The sequence below is a fragment of the Harpegnathos saltator genome, unplaced genomic scaffold (genome assembly GCF_003227715.2).
Source record: "Harpegnathos saltator strain DR-91 unplaced genomic scaffold, Hsal_v8.6 scaffold640, whole genome shotgun sequence".
Taxonomy (NCBI): domain Eukaryota; kingdom Metazoa; phylum Arthropoda; class Insecta; order Hymenoptera; family Formicidae; genus Harpegnathos; species Harpegnathos saltator.
Window position 1 is genome coordinate 114234 of NW_020230472.1, and position 21098 is coordinate 135331.

Genomic DNA, 21098 nt, shown 5'->3' on the forward strand with positions numbered 1-21098 from the left:
AATCCAAAAAAGCGTTATTTATTTTTTTAACGAGACATAATGGAAAACTATTGAATTTTTCACTTTTGTCGTTTCTTGATTTCGTTTCTGCCATCTGCACACGGAAAAATACATTGTATTCAAGTAGATATGTTTTATATATTTCATAAATTTATCCGGAAATCTATCGCAAGTTTATCACAAAATGAAATTTACTCAAGCTAAATCCTAACAAGTTTAATCTTCATATAAATAAAAATATCAAATTAAAACAAAATGTTGGCTTGATTCTTGCATAAAGTATACGTTTTACAATGTTCTTGAAAAAAGAATAAATTTTTCTTTTACATGATAGTACATGATAGTATAGGATAGTAAGTTAAGTCTAGTACATCATGATAGTAAGTTAAAATTTCTAAAATTCGCTATAATTATATTCTGAAATTATTATCAAGAAAATATATACTTTGTTAAAGATAAGGTATTTCTTAAAAGAAAGTGAACTGAGCGATCGATTTTCATAATAGAACAGAATGACAGCTTTCTCTGTGTGCAAAGTCGATACCGGGCAGGCAGGACATCTGTCATAGAACGATGATTTCCAAACAGCGGATCGATCATCGGGACGATTCGCGAATTTATTTTAACAAATGATAATTTGCAGATATTTCAACTTTTCTGCGAACCAACCTCCTCGTACCAAGCAATCATGTATTAACAATGCAACGGAGGCCAAAAGTGTGCTGCTTACGTCACGGCTCGATAACAAATACCTTGAGATGATGTCTTACCGCAAGGGAGAAAAATGTTGCATTTTCACTTGTCCCAATATTATGTAGTCGTTTGCGTAATGCGAACAATAATAAAGTAAGAAGTATTCGTTTCACGAACAAACAGCCACGAAGACGTAGTGTTATTAATCAACTTTTGTATGCGTGTCGATTGTTAGTTGCGATAAATTAAATGATACTTCGCTCGTTAATTGGTACTTCACATGTACATGTGTATGGCCATACACATACACACGAGAAACTTCGCAAACATTCCGACGAGATAAGCGGTGCCAGGAGCGTCGATTACAATAGCAACGACGCTAAGATACGTAGCTTTGCGCAGGCTCGCCAGAGAGAAAAATACATTCGCAAGTCGCATGGCGTTTCATTTCTGCATCTCGAATTTTGATCATTCCGCTGATAATTTCTCGGACCGCATCCACTGACGCGTAATGGTAAACGATAACCGGGTGCGTCAATACTGCTATATTAACAGCTGTTTGAGTATCTACCAGGTGGTCACGAAGAATATCTCTATTATTGTTTCGAACCGATGGCGATTAATGGCGATGGTGTGACGACGTATCGCACGCGAAGCAATTAAATAAAGTACTGTAACAAACGACACCGTAAAATTTATTCAGAAAGCCACGTATTTAATTAATAATTCTGTTTTTTATCTTTCATAGAAATTCACGACTCAATTAGTAAGATTAATTACTAAGGAAGCTTCACGGTAACATTACAATTAATATTTCTTACCCCTGAAGAAAGGATCGCATGACGATTGCATAGCATTTCAACAATTGAATGAGATATTAATAAACAATACCGCAAAATTAATTCAAGATCGCATATTTCCTCGTTAATCAAGCATTTCCAAGGCTTAAAATCAATGAGATTAATTAATGAAAAAAGCTTCAGGGTGATATCATAACTAGAGATGTGCGAATTATTCGAATTCGAATCGAATCGAATCGAATCTAATGTAATTCGATTCGATTCGAATCTGAATCCCTGTGATTCGAATCTGAATAATTCGAAAATTTCGAATCGAAGGTTCAATTACGAATCAAATATATTAGCGTGCATTATATTTGCATGCATCAAGTACAAAACGAGACATCTGGGCCAGTATGTTTGAATCCTTAACTTGTAATTAACTTAACTTATAATTAATAACTTAATTATAAATTACTTTAAATATTTAAATATATATTTTACTTTAAAATGATATTACAATAACAATATCCCCTTTCATATTAAAACCTTCCATCATTATGTACATGTTTAATAGTCATGTTAAATTTTTTAATGATTCGATTCGATTCGAATTCGAATGAAATTTCATAGATTCGATTCGATTCGAATTCGAATTAAAAAAATGAGATTCGATTCGATTCGACATAAAAATTCTTGATTCGCACATCTCTAATCACAACATAATATTTCCCGCGTAAGAAGAAAGTGACATCACACACTGCAGTAATTAAATGAGATATTAACAAATGATACCTCAAGTTTTGTCGAAGATCGCGTTTCTATCGTTTGTCAAGATTCAGGGCTCAATCAGTAAGATTAGTTAATAAGAAAAATATCGCAATAATAATGCTCATCGCGCATGCGATTGAAGGAAGGATCGCATCACGATCGCGTGACGATCTCATCGCACGACGCTGGGGTTTATTTAGAAGCTAAGCGTGAAGTCCCGATGTCGATAACACAATATCTGAATGACGCGTCAAATAAAGTGGGTGTTATCGGGAATATCGCGCTATTACAATTTTTCCCAAACACTCGCTCCCATGTTCACCGATACATTCCAAGGCACGCTGGGACGTTTGTCCCGCGTTCAATTTCTCCCACGTTGCAGCGTGGAATTTGTTTAGCTCCAGCTAAAATCAAGGGACATTGTGCGCCGGATCGTCGCGTTTCATGTCGACTCGTCGGAAAGCGACTCGCTTCTGCGACTTGCGAAAACGCGAGTGTGACGAGCGGCCGCGCGATGACGGATCGCGATCGTCCTGCGACACCACAGCGTCCCTCGCGACCGGCGCTCCTCGACGACGACGGGAGGCAGAGGGTCGACGAACCAGCCAATCGTGCGGGGGCCCGTGCACCTGAATTCTAATGAGGCCCACCTGGGTATATATGAGCTTAAGCTCGCGCCTTCAGTCGCGATTTTTCTGAAGTTATCTGTCCGTCGCGCAGGTGAGTCCTTCTGCTCTTCGTTCTCTCCTACGCCGCGGCCCTCGCGATATTCCCAGTGGAACGTTTCTACCGCGATGTTATCGCCTCGCGAGCTTTTCCCTTATTATCGCGTTTCGTTCTTTAATTCGTCAATTTTTAGTCGCGTTGCTCTTGACATGATAATTTCTATTTTTGAACTTTTTTAATTTTTTGAATTTTGAATTTTTGAGTTGGTGTGTAAAAGATACCGCGGGGACGGCCGATAAAAAGAATGAAAGATCAGGATCACGAAGACAGCCTGCCTGCCGGTTTGTTTTCAGCGTCTGAATGTCATGTTGCCTCCTTATAATTGGCTCCTCGGCTTCGTGACAGCGAATTATTCCGTCAATCGCTCGTTTTTCTCGAAAACAAGCAACAATCGGTCGTGACACGCGATGCATGAGAAACAGTGTAGATAGGGACTTCGCGGATTCTCTCGCAACAACATAGCGGAAGCGATAAATTGAGAGTTATGCCAACGGTGGGGACGCAAGAATATATCGACGTGAGTACAGTGTGTGACGGATTCAATTCACTGTTCGATTTACTCGCGATTGTGCGCAGTGGAAGTAAAGCAGCTTGATCTCGTGAAAGAGAAAAAAAGAAACACAGTGAGCTACCGGATAAGCGGGTGACTCGATCATTTCAGAAGCGCGACATTCTTTCCGGGGTGTTGCAATGCGGCAAATTGTATTTTCCGCACTTTTGTTCATGCGCCAGCTGATCGGTGTCGACGAGATATACGCGCGCGATTACAGACACGGGTTTCCGCCGCGGACAAACATTTCACCTACGATGTCTTTAGTTGGGCGGCCAAAGATCGACGGGCAAAATGTGCGATAATTAACAAAGCGTGCGCCCACGTGTATCTGGTGTGATTCACGACGACATCATCTCGCGCATGAGCGTCATATGGGCAGGCGGCCCTGCAGAGAGAGAGTTTAACGAGCCCGCTTTTACTGCGGGCTCTATCGTTCATTAAAAACCGATTTACGATCGCGTCTGTCATCTCGATCGTCGTTTTCCATTAAGCCGCGTTCCGCCGGTCCCGTTGTCGATAGCGAGTTCATCAACGATATCGCGCCATCGTAAAACTCGACGCCGCTCTGCCTACGCGCGAATCCGCTGGAATCTCGAGGGGTTCGTCGACACGAGAACCGAGAGAGCCTCCGCTCTCCTTAATTATTTCGTTTTTCTTTCTGCCCCTCGTCGACCGAAACGAAGGTCAACCCGTTACACCTACGTCGGAAACGCCTGGGACAACGGCTCGTTAAATTTTCGTCTCGGGCTTTTCTTTGTCATTTACGAGTGTCCGTTTCGGCATTCGCCGTCGTTATTAGATCGCGAGGCCGCTCCTTGTCGATCGTTCCGGGACGTCCGGAGAGAAAAATCGACGCTGCGCTTCCCCGCGTGCCTCGTCAGGACGATTCCTCTTCGCGAAGACGACTCTCGCTCTCTCGTCATCGAAACGTCACTTTTGGCTGCTCTTTTTCTCTCCCGCGAGAAAGAGACGCGATGTCGATGCCGAGATGCTCTCGTTGGAATCCTTCGAAACTCGCTCGGGTCCATTTGCTTCCTTTTCGACGGTGCCGTAGCGAAGGTCAGACCGGAGGTGTGCCCGCGTAAGCCGCGAGAGACTCCTCCGGCCGTATTACCATATTAAAAAGAAAAAGAGGAAAGGAGCTGAGATTTTCGTAAGAGTTCACCGTTACCGGCGAGCGAGCAACGTGATCGATGCCGAATAACAAAACATTAATTAACATCGAGCGAACGGGCCGCGAACCGTTACCTTGCCTCGCTCGTACAAAGCGAGCAACGCGATCATAGCACGCGAGGATACTCCTAATGACGTCTCTCCGAGGGCCGGCCTCTCGCGAGCCGTCTGTAGCTTCATCCTGATGACGCGCGATTGTTCGCATGCGGACGTCGTTCTGCGTCTTTGTTCCTCGTTTCATCGCCGATCGCTGCTTCACGCACTTCCATGCTCTGGGCGTGTAGAAAACGATAAAACTTACACTGCATACACTGTAAAATTGTCCTTCCTCTCCTCGATTCTCTGGGCTTATAAAATGACGGCAGGTTGTGTAAGATCTGTCTCGTATGACAAAGACTGAATTTCCGTTTCAACATCTTCGGTCAGAGCAATGCCGTCCATGCAGCCGATAGCCGCTCAGCATAAACTTTCTTTAATCTTATTATTAAAGCTTCTCGCCAATAAGAGTTTTTGCAAAAAGGGGAAAAGATTTTTAGAGATAATTGTATAAAATTATATATAATTTTTTAATACGTAATTGTCCGTACGGAAAAACTGCTGTTGAATGAAAACGAGAGAAAAATAGTTCGATTCAATTAAATTCCGACATTGTGGGCTGTTACAGACATTCTCTTCAATTTTATTCATGCAACAGGATTCTTTTCGATGCGAACATCTACTATACGACGTGAGTCTACCGGCGATTATCGTTTTCAGTCGTAGGGTAATTCTACCTAGAGTTAAGGCGGAGTAAAAGGATTAGTGGGTGAATTCCAGCAATTGTCAAAGTGATCTGAACGGAACGGAGCGAGGTGGCAATCGCGGCGTCGTGAAAATGTACGCAATAAACGCATATCTTGGAGCAACGGCGGGCGTCGAGGACTCGCTCGTCGACCGCGGCGAGTTTGTATTCAAAGTTTAACGAGCGGAACAGAAGTCGCGGGTGCCGATGCATCGCGCATCTTAATTCGCGGGCGAGGATCCTGCTGCGAGACCCGCACGCACACTATGCGTTCGTTTATTTTTAACCGCCGTGGCATTACGCGTCTCTTTATCCCGTCACGGTGGCCGTAGAATCCGAAGGACGGTCTTTGATTCCTCCCGGGAGACTCGCACGTCTTCGGCCCCGCCGGCGAATTCGGGGATCGTTATTCGGCCTCCCTGGCTGAAAGAGAGAAGGAACTTCGGCGAGGATTTTATAACTTCAAAACAACGTCCGCCCCCTTCGCCGCTCGCGAAGGTCCCGGGTCGTTAATCCCTCCTCCTCCCCCTGTGGTCGCCTCGCGACAAACCCGTAACACCGGTATTCGCGATCGTCTAACGCGTGGCGAGCGCGTGCGAAAGCGAGCGTTCTCGCGAATTCAATAGCCTCTTCTTCTCCCTCTCGTCGCTCTCCCGTTTTCGCGCTTCGATTCGACGAAGCTCGCTCGAGCGACGTTATTTCCGTCGGCCGCGAGGCGCGAGTCTGTGGAGCCGCGAATGAAACGCGCGAGCGCGTCACCGGCACCGGAGAGATCGTCCGTTACTTCCGTCTGCTTTTCTTACACGCTAACGGCGATCGCGAGCGTTGCGCAATTTTACGCGGGAATAAGCCCAGGCTATTTTCAGCCAGTGTGCGTTTTATAATGCCACAAAACTGTATTACAGTCGTAATTCTGTTTCCTCCGTATCGCGCGAAAATTGCGCCGCGGAATTCTCGGGACGCGAGTAGTCAGACGTGCGCGATCTTTCGTTCCCTCCGCAGGAGAAGGACACAGCCTCATTGTCGGCTTCAATTACGGCGTCCCGTTCGGAATCGTCGAGCGTGTCCTCGGGAATTTTTAATCGCCGAGCGCGATGCATCGGGATTCGCGAACGATTTTCTCCGTTTGCTCGCAACCGGATCCTCCCAGTTCGAGTTTCACCCGGCTTCAACATCCGGCTGAAGGGCGACCCAACGGGAAGAGGGAATTGTTTAACGAGAGAATTAATTTATTCGCCGCGATTGAAGCTAAAAGACTCTCTGTTTCTTTTCGAGCTGCTCGATATCAGCCTCGATATATATCTTCTTTAATCTGAACTTAATATATTAATAACTATACACTAAAATTATATACGGCGAGACTGGTGACCGTTATCTCGTACTCGCCTAATTCTGCTCGAGGATAGATCGATAGGTTGGTCGGACTGGAATAACTGAATATTTAATCTCGTAGAAACAGTTAGACACCAAGATTAATATCCATCGACTAAAGGACGATTATAGCGCGTTCTCTATAATTATTATACGTTATCGGAGAATATATATGCGTAATAATAAAAGATGATGAACGACGGCATTGTCCTGCTCCCGTTTTACGCTAATAGACTTAGTTACTGCTGTTTATAGACATCGGATAACCGGGCTTGTCCAACATCCATTCCGTATAATTAATCAAACGCAGAAATAATCTTCGTGCTGGAAATATAATATGATATTCATGAAAAGCCGAAGATCGCCGCTCTTCATAGAAGCTCTTCATTTTACAATTGCCCGGCAACTCTTCTTCCCATTTCCGTCCGTGAGGATTTCGTTCATTCCTCAAGATCGAAATCGAGCCGATTTCGAAGGATCCACATCGTGCCTCGATCGCGCGTCGATGTATCGTCCTCGCTGCGTGCACGTCGTTTGAAGATTTCACGTCGGTGTCAATGTTCACTGTCCCGTTCCAGAGAACCGGTCGTCATAGATCATTCCCCTTGAGCACGACGACATCGCGATAAATCGATCGGTTTACGCTCCAAGGAGTTTCCGCGGAGGTCCGACGAAGCTCTCGGACAACCGGCCGCGATACAGAAACGTGTCGATTGCCGAGGAAACCGCACGAAGAGTTTCAAACGCGCGGCTTTAGAGTGTATTTTCGAAGAGAAAAAGTGCGCGCGAAGTTTCTTTGGAAAGGCAAGAGAAAAAAATCAGTACAAAAATTTCGAAATTCTCGTAGATGTTTCTGCACGCTGAGACAACGATATGCATTAATTTAACGACAATTACAAAAAATACGAAAGAGATAAATTCTCCAAGGTTCTCAAAAAAATTGTGCAACGTAGCTTGAAAGAGTCCGAAAGAGCGGTTAACGATTCCAGGATGTTTTCATTAAAAATTTTCATGATTGTGCTTATTTAGATTTGACACGTCGTTTCATTGGATTAATTACAGATTTCAAGATGACATATTCGGGAAAGCTGCTATTTTCTGTCCCCGTATTCCTGGCATTGCTGGCGTACGGAGCAACCGGTGAGCTACCTGCCACTCATTGATAAGATATTGATAAGATACAGATAGCGCGGGAAAAATCGATTTCAGCTATAGTGAAAAATATTAACGTTAAATCGAATACTCGCACTTAATCGTTTTTATGCACCACGAAGGACGCTAGGATTTCTTTTCGTGTTTCACATATGCGACATGTACATGTGCATTATGTGAACTATTAATTTGCATTCTTTCATTAAATAAATTGTAAAAAGTATAGGTAAAAGGTATTTATTCTTAAAATTAATAGACGAAAAACGCAATAAAAATTTTTATTTTAGATTATTCTTCTATATTTCTCTATCGTGAACACTGAAGATTTTTACATTACCCACTTTAATCGCTATCTTTATTTATTATTTCTTTTTTATCACGTTGTTCTTGTATGCCACTTAATTGATTTAATTTGTGTCGCATTTGAAATCTCGCTTGATTTGAACTCGAGGTTTCTGCATTCTGAAAAAAAATTGTTGTAATGACCAATTTTTATTGGCTGCATAAAAGTTTCCTGTTACAACGATTTAATTATTAAAATAGCAAATCATAATATCAGTCTATAATTTCGGATAGGTTAATGCAACCAACTTTCAAAAGTAGTAAATAGTTGGTCACATTAGGCAACTTCTTCTTAGCTGAGATAGCTTTACCAACTGGATTAATGAGACAGTTGGCTGGCCTGGCAACTTAAATTTGTTGTTCAGGCAGCAACCGGCGCGCCGGCGATAGTATATTATTTTTGCGATAAGATTTTATTGACGCTTGTCGAACGGACATCTAGCTAACTTAGTGTATGCACGTTTTTCGCTTCGCTCCAAATTTATTTTTACAAAGATAAAGATTTCATATTCTGTTTTCTTTGAGAGGAGGTGAGAGGATCTGTTGGTGAAACGAAATAAAGACAAGAAATTGTAAAATATATAGACATAAACCAAATAAACTATTTTCTTCATTTCTGGTTTCTTTATAGACTTCAATCATTATCACACAGAAAAAAAAAGTTATTTACGGTAGCTAAAATTCGTGTGCTATAGCTAAAATAGTTGTAATATATGGACACCTGAAAATATTGTTGCGTTAGTCACTGTTCTTTTACTGCAGGAGTAAATTTTCTTGCTGTGGAATCGATATAATAACATGTTAATTTTATAGTAAAAGAATTTGCTTCTATAATAAAAATATAACTAACGAAGCAATATTTTGAAGTGTCCATATATTACAATAATTTTTTTCCTATGTAAATGGTTTCAGTAATCAGTTAAAATGGTCGTAACAATATGCACAGTATAGCCACGCAGAAGTTTGTTAGATAGAGCAATCAAATAACAGACCATCTCGTAAAAATCATTTAGCTGCAGTAACCAATTAACAAATCGCTGCAAAATAGGCCGTTGGTTGAAGCAACAAAGCCACGTATTTATTCCAACCAAATTTATAGCAGCTTTGAAAATTGGTTGCTGCAGCCAACTAAAATGCTATGCCATATTTTACTATCTAAATTGGCTGCAGCAGCCAATTTTAGGCTGTAGCAGCCAATTTTTTCTTCCAGTGTGGATGTCGAAGAATACCTGTAACAGAGAAGTCAGCGTAATTTAGACATAATGCTAATTGCATCATTCATGTTGCAGAATCTCCAAAGTTGGTTTGTTACTTCAGTAACTGGGCTATCTACCGGCCGGACGTAGGCAGCTATGGCATCGACGACATCCCCACTGATATGTGCACGCACGTTATCTACTCCTTTATCGGTGTGAGCAACGTGACGTGGGACGTACTCATCCTCGACCCTGAACTCGACGTCGACAAAGGTGGCTTCAAGGACTTCGTCGCCTTGAAGCATAAACATCCGCACCTGAAGACTCTGGTCGCCATCGGTGGGTGGGCCGAGGGTGGCAGGAAGTACAGCGCAATGGTTAGTGATCCAGCCAAGCGAAACTCGCTCATCAACGGCATCGTCAGTGAGTACACCACTTCTGTTAGTACGCAGAGCTAAATTTGCGAAATTAACCAAAAATTAGTATGCTGTTGTCATGACGTTTCTTCTCGCGGGAATTTAGATCGATGTTCATCGCGGATTGTAAGCAGTGAGAAATCTAATGAAACCCTCGATTTTCTTGGCAGATTTCATGCATAAGTACGGATTCGACGGTTTCGATCTTGATTGGGAATACCCGGCTGCTACCGACAGAGGCGGCACTTTCAGCGACAAGAACAACTTCTTTTACTTTGTCGAGGAGTTGAGGACCGCGTTCACCAAGGCGGGAAAGGACTGGGAGATTACCATGGCGGTGCCGATGGCCACCTTCCGTCTCAACGAAGGATATCATGTGCCGGAGTTGTGCGAGTAAGTGATTGCTTGTCGTTTTTGCTGGTAGACTCATTTTTGCAGCAATCGCGCGATGATAAAATAGAAATTACATGACATGAGGCTTTGCACATGAGCGTAATTAATACTCATTTCGACACTTTATTGAGGATCCGCGTTTTAGTAAAATTTTTGAACATGGTTGCAACTTGAGACAAGTTGCTGCGCCTTGTTGAAACAAATAAAACTTGTTAAAATAATCAAAACAAAATTAATAGCAAATGTGCTCTAAAAATGAATCAACAGATATTTATACCCTGGCTATGCGAGCTCATTTACTTGATTACAATAAAATTCCTAAATTACCGCGACTGTGTTTAAGAATTTGATCAAAAAGGGTCTGCACAGTGTAACGTGAAATGTTTTCAGCATGTAGTAAATAAGGTGCGCATTAAGACCAGCTCTTGGCCGAATGTAATTATGCTATATTCGTTCATTTCTGGAGCCGCTTTATTATCAATTTTACCGTAATTATTTAATTACTTTCGCAGGTTGATCGATGCCATCCACGTGATGTCTTACGACCTTCGAGGTAACTGGGGCGGCTTCGCAGACGTCCACAGCCCGCTGTATAGGAGACCTCACGATCAGTACGCCTACGAAAAACTGAACGTGGTATGACTTTCACATACTTAAAACATAATTTACGCGATCACGTAACACGATCGATTCGCTCGTTGACGATCTGTCCCGGCGTATCGATCAATAGCCGATTACAATCGTCGCCGTTCGCAGCACGACGGTCTTCAACTCTGGGAAGACAAGGGTTGTCCCGCCAACAAGCTGGTCGTAGGAATCCCGTTGTACGGGCGTACCTTCACCCTCAGCCAGGGCAACAGTAACTACAAGCCCGGAACTTATATCAACAAGGAAGCCGGCGGCGGCGCGCCCGGCAAGTACACCGCGGCCAAAGGATTCTTGGCTTACTACGAGGTAGGCAATCGATCCAGGCTGAAACGAGCGCGAGCGATATTAGGCGAGCCGCGTTTATGACGTCGCGATGTTACTGCTTGCAGATCTGCATGGAGCTTCAGGACCCAAATAACGGATGGACCAAAGATTACGACGACATCGGCAAAGTGCCGTACGCGTACAAGGGTGAGTTTAACCGCGAAATAGAGACTCATGGTGCGGATTCTCGTAAGAATTATTAATCCTTCAAAGTCGAACAATTTCGCTCTCTACTTTTTATTAGACAAACACGACAAATTTTTTCCCATCTTAATTATTAAAGGAAATAGAATTCTCTTGTGCGACTGAGTACAGAAAGAGATTCGACGATTATTAAAAAAAGAATCATACTCGCACAGCAATCATCTTACTTCGCGTCCGCAGTCGTTTCTATTGTAGAGTTTGATCGCTATCGAGCGAAATTACTCTTCAATTCGACATTTACGAAAGATCCGGCTTAAAAATGGCGGTAGTTAAAAGCTCCTGTTTCCCGTGATCCTCAGGCACTCAATGGGTCGGCTACGAAGACGTCGACAGCATCCGCTACAAGATGGACTTTATCAAGGAGAAGCAGTACGCCGGCGCCATGGTCTGGGCTGTCGACATGGACGACTTCAGAGGACTTTGCGGTGACGTGAAGAACCCCCTCATGACCGCTATTTACAACGGCCTGAAAGGATACACGGTACAACCCAAGAAATACGACACCACCCCCAGGGTAAGGCGCTCGAATATATTCAAATATCAATAATCACAGTATGTTCATCATATGAGCGTAAATATCTCAGTAAACATCAAGCATTCGACGAGAATAAATGGCAACCGAACACGGCAATCGCGATTTGCTTTCAGCCCGACTGGGATAGACCGCCCAGCACGCCAGCCCCGAACGGCGAGACCAGACCAACCACACAGGCACCCCCAAGGCCCACTGAGCAAACTCAGAGACCTACCCAGACACCTACCGACCGACCAACCATGAATCCACCAGTCGATGACGGCGAGGTCGTTTGCAACGGCCAACATATGATCCCTGGCAAGGAATGCTCGACGGTAAGTTTGCTCGCGTCTACGCTCAAGTCGAAGAACTGTTTCGACTGTTATCAGCATCTCTCGCTGTCGCTCGAATACCAGGCGTTTTCAAGTCTTCTTCGTGGTAAGAAACATGCATAAAATAAGAGCATAAAACAAGAGCTCTTTTCTGTGTGACGCGAGGCGAAGCGCTTCGCGATATGAGACTTCGAACTATTGCGAGCGATACAATCGGCAACTTGTAGACTTGAAGGCTCAAACGTTACAACTTGCCACTCATCGATGCAACTGTTGCACGCGTAACGTACGTTATATCGTATCTGCATTGTGTGAGAAATTATAACATTGATAGAACGCTGCTGTCAATTGCTGTTCATCGGGCCTTATTTCAGTCTACATCAGCATAATTTGGAACATGTCGTCACCTCTGTGTGTGATCACGTTTATCTGTTTACAGTATTACCTCTGCAACCACGGCAAACCCGAAAAGCGTCAGTGTCCACCCGGTTTGATCTTCCAAATATCCAAGTTGATCTGCGACTGGCCGGCTAACGCCGATCGCTTGGAATGCAAGAAGTGATCTGTGATCCGGTGATTTGATCCTACCGATTTCTGCACCTTTTACCACCGTTTTTCGTCAGCTCATGGATCGCGGAGATTCATGGGGGATTTTATCATGTAATAATTTTATACGATAAGAATCCGTTACGTTTTATTATCTGCTGTCGCGTATGAGAACGTGTGCGCGTGTGCGCATGTGCATTCATAAGTTGATGTGGAGCGACATCGCCGCGAGGCACAATAAATCATGCGCGGTTCAACAAAAGTCAGAGAATTCATTCGACGAGACGACTGCTCCTGTCCTCTATATTCCCCTCCCCCCGCATAACGCATCGATCGTACGATATCTCAGGGTGAATTTAGAGTGCTAATGGCGATCCGAAAAAAATCTTGGCTATTATTATCTTCAAGGTTTGGACCACACAGTCAATTTCGAGACAGAACGTTGTCTTTCGATGTTATTTTTTTAAGCGACGGAAGACACACGCTCTCTTGAAACGGTATCATACACCGAGGGCCAAGAGATTTTGGAAATATAGAGTCTCTTTTCCAGAATGGAAGGTCCAATTTATATGCCGTTTCTGGAAATAACGAGCTGAAATCTCGTGATGCGAAGCTCCAACCGAACCGAGCTGGACGTCTCGTACATTGATAATCCTCTTATACAATATTCATGTCTTATCGGCTTATAAGGCGAGATATATTCACTTCACGCGCCGGGAATAACTTATGAATCGCGAGTTATTAAAATCATTTGACTGTCACGCCGATTACCATTGATTGTCTCAACGTTCGCTTAAAGTTTGACTCGCCAAAGACGCGGCAAATAAATGCAATTCGCGACGTTTATATGTCGTGGAGCTCCCCTCCCTTTCGCTTTCTATCGGCCGTATTCAATTCGTTTCACGCGCAGTTGCTTGGCTACATTTCACACGTGAATCAGTGATACGCGGCACAACATTATAACGCTGCTGTCCATCATGACGGCCCGAGGTGTTAATGAGCGAAGTAACTTATAAAAAGTCCGCCGATGCGAAAAGAGTCTCCAGGGTGAATCGACGAGCGCGATCCTCGCTCGGGATCCCATGGTGGAATCGAACGACTCTGTACACCACGATACGCACTCGTTTCCGGCTTTCCGCCGTTATTGGCAGCAACGTGTGATAAAAAAGAAGACAAAGTGTGAGTTGACGTTAACAATGCGTGACGGTTGGCGCAAAAAATATACTCTCGAATATGAAGTCAAGAGTGGTGAAAAAGCAAACAGACTTCCCGCTCCCGTAATCTGCCCCCTGCCCCTCCCTCCTCTACTGTCGACCTCCGTTCGCGCGGTCCTCGCGTGAATGAATACGTAAATTTTTAGCGGAAAAATCGTGTCCCGGGCACGGCACCCCAAAGTCCAAAGATCCCGGCCTTGATTGACACCTGAATGTTCTCGTATGCATATGGAACCGCCCTCCATCTCGCGATCTCTCCCTCCCTCCCTCCCTCGCCCTCTCTTTTCCCGTTCTAACTATTTCTCTCCCTCTTTTCTTCTCCGTTCCGCGCTCCGCACAATCTCGTCCACTCCCTCGTCCTTGCGCATTCCGTTGCGTCGCTTTCATCCGGAAACGGAATTTGGTAGTTGTTATAATTTAACGAGCACGTTTCTTTCTTCCGTCACTGAGGCATTTGCGAGAATGCACACGGCAAAGCCCACACGGCTTCCTTCCTCCTCTTCCGTTACTCTGCATAAGGCGGCTCTTTCTCGTTGCGCTGCGCTCGTCGTGCGTTTTTTTCTTCTCTCGCTGAAATCGCAACGGAAACGAAGATGAGAACAAAAAAAGCGAGCGAGCAAGTCGAACGCGCAAACGAACGGTTCGTTTCACGTGTCAGAGGGTGCGCGATGTGACGTAACAGCCTGAAAATTAGAATAACGTCTGATAGACTGTAATTCGAACGATTCGAACGTTCGCATTGTGACTCGGATTCCGCGACTTTCTCGCAACGGTCGTTCTCGCGAGCCTCACCCCAATCGTTGTTCTCAACGCTCGTTGCTTTCGTGTACAGAACTGAGCGAGGTAATAAAGCTTTGAAAATAATCGACAACGATCATCTCCAGGTATCGTATTATTTAATATGAAATTAAGCGAAGGAAAATTAAGAGTTGAATTGAAATTAATCGCACGAAAAAACAGAAGGATCAGAAGAGAAGCTCACTCGAGGGCGAGTCAGAGCAGTTATTCGTAACCTTCTCAGAAACGCCTGTTTCGAAAATGTTTCACTTCCTTCGAGACGAGGTTTATCCATTACCTCATCGCTTCGCCCGGCAACATTAATTAAATCATCTCTCCGAAACGAATAGCGGGCGCGTGCCGACACACAGTATCATCCGAGCGACACATAAATAATACACTGTTGTTCGTATTTCGGGAGCCAGCGACCCCATGTCAGCTTTTTGCGGCATGGGGAACGAGGGGCGTCGAGAGAGACCACGGAGCCCACTTTTTATAACTCCATCGACAATTTTCGGTTACCCTCTTCACTATTGCCGATCACCCATACATCGTTTTATGAGCGGCCCTGCCGCGTCGCGCCATTACTAGGTGTCAGATTTTCGACATCGGCTCTCGGTATCGGCTCGACCCATTCTGATACTCAATTATAACCGAATCATAACTCGAGCCTAACGCTGACAACCAATGCTTGGCGTTGGTTTTCTGCGTGTAGCACGTGCGAGACTTCTTTTATAATTTACACGGTAAACATTTTCTTCACGCTATATACGAATCAATCTCCATTGCGTATCGTAATCATACTTAAATAAATCCATCATCTATCTGAACGATACAGCACATATGATGATAAGAGCGCACGTGGACAGATTTCGAAAAAGAAAGAGTGTACATTTTACGGTTGTACGACGATTGTAATTACATATCATCACGCAGATAAACACGTTAAATTTTCGAAGAGAGTGCTTTCAACCACTTCCACCTTATATACATATTTGCTTGTTGATAATATTTCGACCAGCAATATACGTCGATATAATATATTTTTATCGTATTAGTACCGCAGGTCCAACCTCTTCCTCTTTTTCTTTCTTTCCTTCGTCGACGCGTAACATTGTCACCGTGCCTCGCTTCCGTCAAACGACTCACCGCTCTTCGATAACTTTGTGCAAAAATATCGAATAAACTGCAATCTAAAACCGAGACTGTCACTCTTCCGATGAGAGTGCGACAGTTTCTCTATATCATCGACAAATTTTGTGTGCTGCATTAATAAATCCATTCCACCTGAACTAAAAGTCAATCCGCGATTAAAGATACGACTTTGATTTTGATTTTGATTCGAGCAAATCGAGGAAAGAATGAGGGGAATCACATTGGAGAGAAAATAATCTTCCATTCGCTGAAGCGTAAGAATAAATTATCATCTAATATTTATAGCTTGCCTTCCCCATTTATGTTTCATTGTTTGCTCCGCTGAATTGAGTATATAAAGATTTGTCACAGTCTTCATTCTAGTTTTAATGCAAGCGGTTGATGACAAAAGAATTCTCAATTGCAACGGTACTCACGTCACATTACTAATTACACGACACATTACTAAAACAGCGCTGTGAAAAATTAATTCTAAATATTATAAGCCACTATGTGAATAAACAACGCTCGATTACTCATCAATAACGATTGGTGACGCATTCAACGTCATCGAACGACAGATTCTTCGTCGATGCTTGACAGTCGCAGGTCGATCGGGCTTATATGAGCGGCTCGAGACGCGTCCATATCCTGCTGTTGGATTTCTCTTCTCACAGGAAGGGATGCGATTCTCGGCGCTTCCCCGGCGCCGAATTTCACGATGCTTGCGCCTTCGCCCGTGCCTTCCGTCCGTGCTAATAGCGTTCACCTCGCTTTGATTTGTGCGACACGTCGAGCGGGAGCAAGCCACTCATTGTCGCATACATATAATTTCGGCGAGCAAAAAAGTCATTCGTTTCGCCAGTCAGCCCGGCATGATCCGATTCCGCCCAGCGCGCCCGTGTAATCGTGCCCTTTTATGCTAATCGGCAACCCTTCCGCGTTTAACCAGCTGCGCCGGCGTCATTGTCTCGGGCTCTCTCGGCGAGCTTTTTCTTGCCGCGCGCGGCGTGCGTTCACGAGCTTGTTTTGTTACGTCGCCGCGGTGGAAAACAGGACGCACGCGACCATCGCTCCTGCGCGGCCCCGTGCCACCCGGATCGCTTTTTACCGCCGCCGCGCCGCGTCGACGGCGGCGATGGAAAAAAAGGGTTGCGCGCCCGAGGGTGGGTGAACGTCGCGCGCTCTGCATTGCGTGCTTGCTAGCGAAAAAACGAGAGGGAGACAGGGAGAAAGGGCTTAGGGAAAAACTAGTGCCGACGCGCGGTCGGAAATCCGCGTAACGCGCTTTCCTCGGCGCTCGCGCGTGCGTTCCGTCGACACCGATTTGCGGATGCCGCGTGTGCCCTCTAATACACGGGCAATGGAAGAAGCTGTGTCTGTGAGCGTCCAAGACCTGCCCTCGCCGGTGTAAGGGAGGGGAAGCCTTTTAACCCTTTTACCCCGGAGGACATGCGCACTGCAAGCGAACGTCGCAATGCAACCTCGGTAATTGCTGCACCCGAGACAAAATGGCAGGCTCGGCCGCGCCGTTTGCGCGGCTATGGCGCGTCTCGCGGAAAACATCCCCCCCGAGTCTCACCCCTGGCTCGACGCGCGGGAATCGCGCGCTGCGAACGCAAGCGACGAAGATGGAATGGACCGCGGCTCTATCGCGGCCACGTCGAGATAAAGCCGATCGATCAGGCGGAAAACGGGCCAACGGAGCAAATTAAATCGCTCGTCGCGCTTACGTCGTTTGTCGCGAAACAGCGACACGTATTTCGCCGGCCGGCGTCGACGCGCGCGATCGCGCATCGGACAATCTGTTATCGACACGCATCACGGATACGCAGGATGTGTGACACATGACGCGCCGCCGTCAGCGAGGTCGTAACAGCGTGTCTCTAATAATTGAGCGTTGGAGTCGACGCGCCGACGGGGACGATCGCCTCTGCGGAAGCCGCAGTGCCGCCGATGTAGCCGGGGCTTCATCGCAGTGCGGCCTCGCGATTCGCCGTCGCGTGTCGGAGTTACTTACTCGCGACGTGCGGGCGGTGGGCGACGATAAGCGACATTACCGCTCGATCGGCGAATTTCTCGTCGATCGACTCAGTCCGCCAAGATGCGTTCGCTTGGGCCGCTCAAATCATCCGCCGGGCTAGCCCGAAAGCGCGAGCTCGCTCGCGCTTGCGAGTTCCCAGATGCGGAGAGGAAGCAATTACCGGGAGGGATTTGAGGAACGGCGAAAGGAATATCGCGCGCAGGCCTCCGCGGGTGCTCTCTCGTCGGGGGTCGATGGCGAGGCTCGCTCGCGTAGTTAGCGGGGCGTGTCTTCGGTTTCGTTGAATTAAACATCGCGCCCGCTTCAATCAGCTCGTCGCACCGCGTCTCGCGCCCTTCCCGAGGGCGCGCTTCGTCTCTCTTCCTCGAGGCCGCCGCGACTCCGGAGAGACCGGCTGCTTTCTTTTTCTTCTTCACCGACCTCGCTGCGTGCTCGTTCGCTTCCGAGTCTCCTTCGACGCTCACGGTGTACCCCGAGCAAGGAGATCGCAGGACGATGGGCGTAAGTGAGCTTAAAGGCTCGCGTTCTGCGCCCCGCGATTTATTCCTCCGAGGGCGAGGAAACAGGTAGAGGAATCTTCGTGACGAGTCCTCGCGTCTTCGTCTGCGATTCCTCCGACCACTTTAGCAGCTGCCATTTCGCCGCAACTTGGCACGAGAGAGCAGGGATTCGTAGACGATTCAGGAAAATAAGAAGGGGTTGATTTTCGAGTAACGTAAGGAACACGTTGAGAGCGCGATATCACTTGTTAAGCAACGCTGAACTTGAGGGGTGTATTAAAAACAGGCTAAACTAATGTCTGACATCGAGCTGCCGCTGCAAGAAACAACGGCTTCGCGCAGCAAAAAACACGAGTGCGTACGTAAATTCAGAGTTAGAGCAAGGCCGCTCTCCCGCTATCTCTCTCTCTCTCTCTCTCTCTCTCTCTCTCTCTCCTCTCTCTCTCTCTCTCTCTCTCTCTCTCTCTCTCTCTCTCTCTCTCTCTCTCTGTCTCTCTCTCTCTCTCTCTGTCTCTCTCTCTCTCTCTCTCTCTCTCTCTCTGTCTCTCTCTCTCTCTCTCTCTCTCTCTCTCTCTCTCTCTCTCTCTCTCTCTCTTTTTCTTTTTCTCTTCGTCTCGCGTCCTCACAGCACGCGCATAAGTCCTGGCCTCAGGTGTTGCACGCTCGACAGGGTGTTTATGCCGTAGCCCGTAGCACTTTGCTTTTACCGAAAATTTATTCTCTTTCGTTATACGTACAGCGCGTCCCATTCGTATAGCGGTGGAAAGAGACAAAGGAGGGAGGCAGGTGACGCATAAAGTGTAATGAACTTCTAACGACGCGCATGAACGTGCACCATCGGATAATTGAATTCGCCCAAGACGAGAGACAGAGACAGAGAGAGAGAGAGAGAGAGAGAGAGAGAGAGAGAGAGAGAGAGAGAGAGAGAGAGAGAGAGAGAGAACTGCGTTTGCCGCTTCTATATCGAGGGCTTCGTCGGACGTAAATCGCGAACGCGCCGGATTAGCATCACCGACACGCATGGGGACGATAATACGTCACGAAAATGATTTCAGAGTGGCTTTGAAGAGGTGTAGGGGTATCGCGGCGTATCGGGCTTTTTGTGTCAAATCGATCTGCACTCGATCGAGAGAGGGTGTCACGGGGCTGCACGCTCATGTAACACTCGGGGCGTTGTAAAAATGATGTTAAAGGGTATATCCACGCCCACCCACGATTTCTATACTGGGATATATTCCCCATATCGTCCAATATATATATATATATATATATATTTATATATACATACATGTACGTTGTACATGTCGGGCGTTTGCTATTAATAATCGTCATCGAGGATTGTCATGGCTTCTCGATCGAGGAGCTCCTTTTGCCATTGTTGTGCAAAAATTGGTGATTTCTCATCGCGACTAACGACATCTCGTTCGTTGCTAAGCACGGGCAGTTTGCGAGCGACCTTTGACCTCTCAGTCCGCGAGATTTAATAGCCGATAACGATCGAGTGCCGACGGACATTAATCGATTTTTCGCGTCGCTTTTCTTCGTCGACCGAGCCCGTGGAATAACATTCGCGGGAAGACGAGAGACGTGAAAAGCTGGCAGGATGAGGGCTCTGAGCGCGAGATGTATCGACTCGCGCAAAGTCGGACTTTAGTCGGATCGTCCTAAACAAATTACCGTGCGTTTCTCGAAACGCGAAAAACACAATATCGGCCTCACGACCGCCCGGTCGCTAAAGAGTAACGATGGTCATTTGGAATTGAAGGATCCGTCGCGCCGCCGCTCTTCCCCGCGGCACACCGCTCTTTCCTTTTTCTTCCTCAGCTATCAATCTATACTCTCCGGCGAGACTCCGACTTCGGCTCTCCCGCTGACTCCGCTCTCCACCTCCTTATCCTTTATCCTTTCAACTTCCTTACGGCACGGCGAAGACGCGGCTCGATACGGCCCACGGCCGAGTTACCCCGCGCGGCGCTCCACTCGAGAAGTCCACCCCGAAGATTTGATCGGGAGAAAGGCAGAGAGAGAGCGAGACAGGGAAAAAAGGAGAGCGAGCGAGCGAGAGAGAGGGAGAGAGAAGTGAAAAAAAGAGAGATCCACACCGACGAAGTGGAGCGCGGGGCCAAGGGTGGGACCCCAAGCAAGCGTGCAGGCAGTCCTGCTGCTTCATACCGAAGGGCACCCTTGCGCACCGCCACCCCCTGGCCGCCGCACCCCAGGCCATGAAAAAAAAACTCGGCTACCCCTAACGATTTTTTTCCTCAACCCCATCCCGGCGCACACTAATTACGTTTTTAAGCGAAATTACTTTGCGAGAGGCGAGCGCGGGGCTTCGTTGTAGACGGTAACGGCCCTGGCGTAGGGTGGCGGATGAGAAATACCGTGGGCGAGGGGTGCGTTTCTTTCTTCTTCTTCTTCTTCTTCTTTCTCTTCTTCCTCTTATTCTTCTTCTTCGTCTTCTCGCTCTCTCGCTCTCATTCTTCCTTTTTTTCTTTTATGCCAAGTCCTGAGGAAA

General features: G+C 46.3%; 1 protein-coding gene across 1 annotated transcript; it reads left to right on the forward strand.

Annotated features, from left to right (window-relative positions):
- Positions 1 to 374: 374 nt before the first annotated feature.
- Positions 375 to 13176, forward strand: LOC105180856 (endochitinase). Its single transcript, XM_011137175.2, has 11 exons — positions 375 to 380; positions 2849 to 2963; positions 7910 to 7987; positions 9631 to 9960; positions 10124 to 10346; positions 10859 to 10982; positions 11103 to 11300; positions 11384 to 11465; positions 11822 to 12036; positions 12171 to 12371; positions 12808 to 13176. Exons 1-11 carry the CDS (start codon positions 375 to 377, stop codon positions 12928 to 12930), a joined length of 1695 nt encoding a protein of 564 aa, XP_011135477.2. The 3' UTR covers positions 12931 to 13176.
- Positions 13177 to 21098: the final 7922 nt, after the last annotated feature.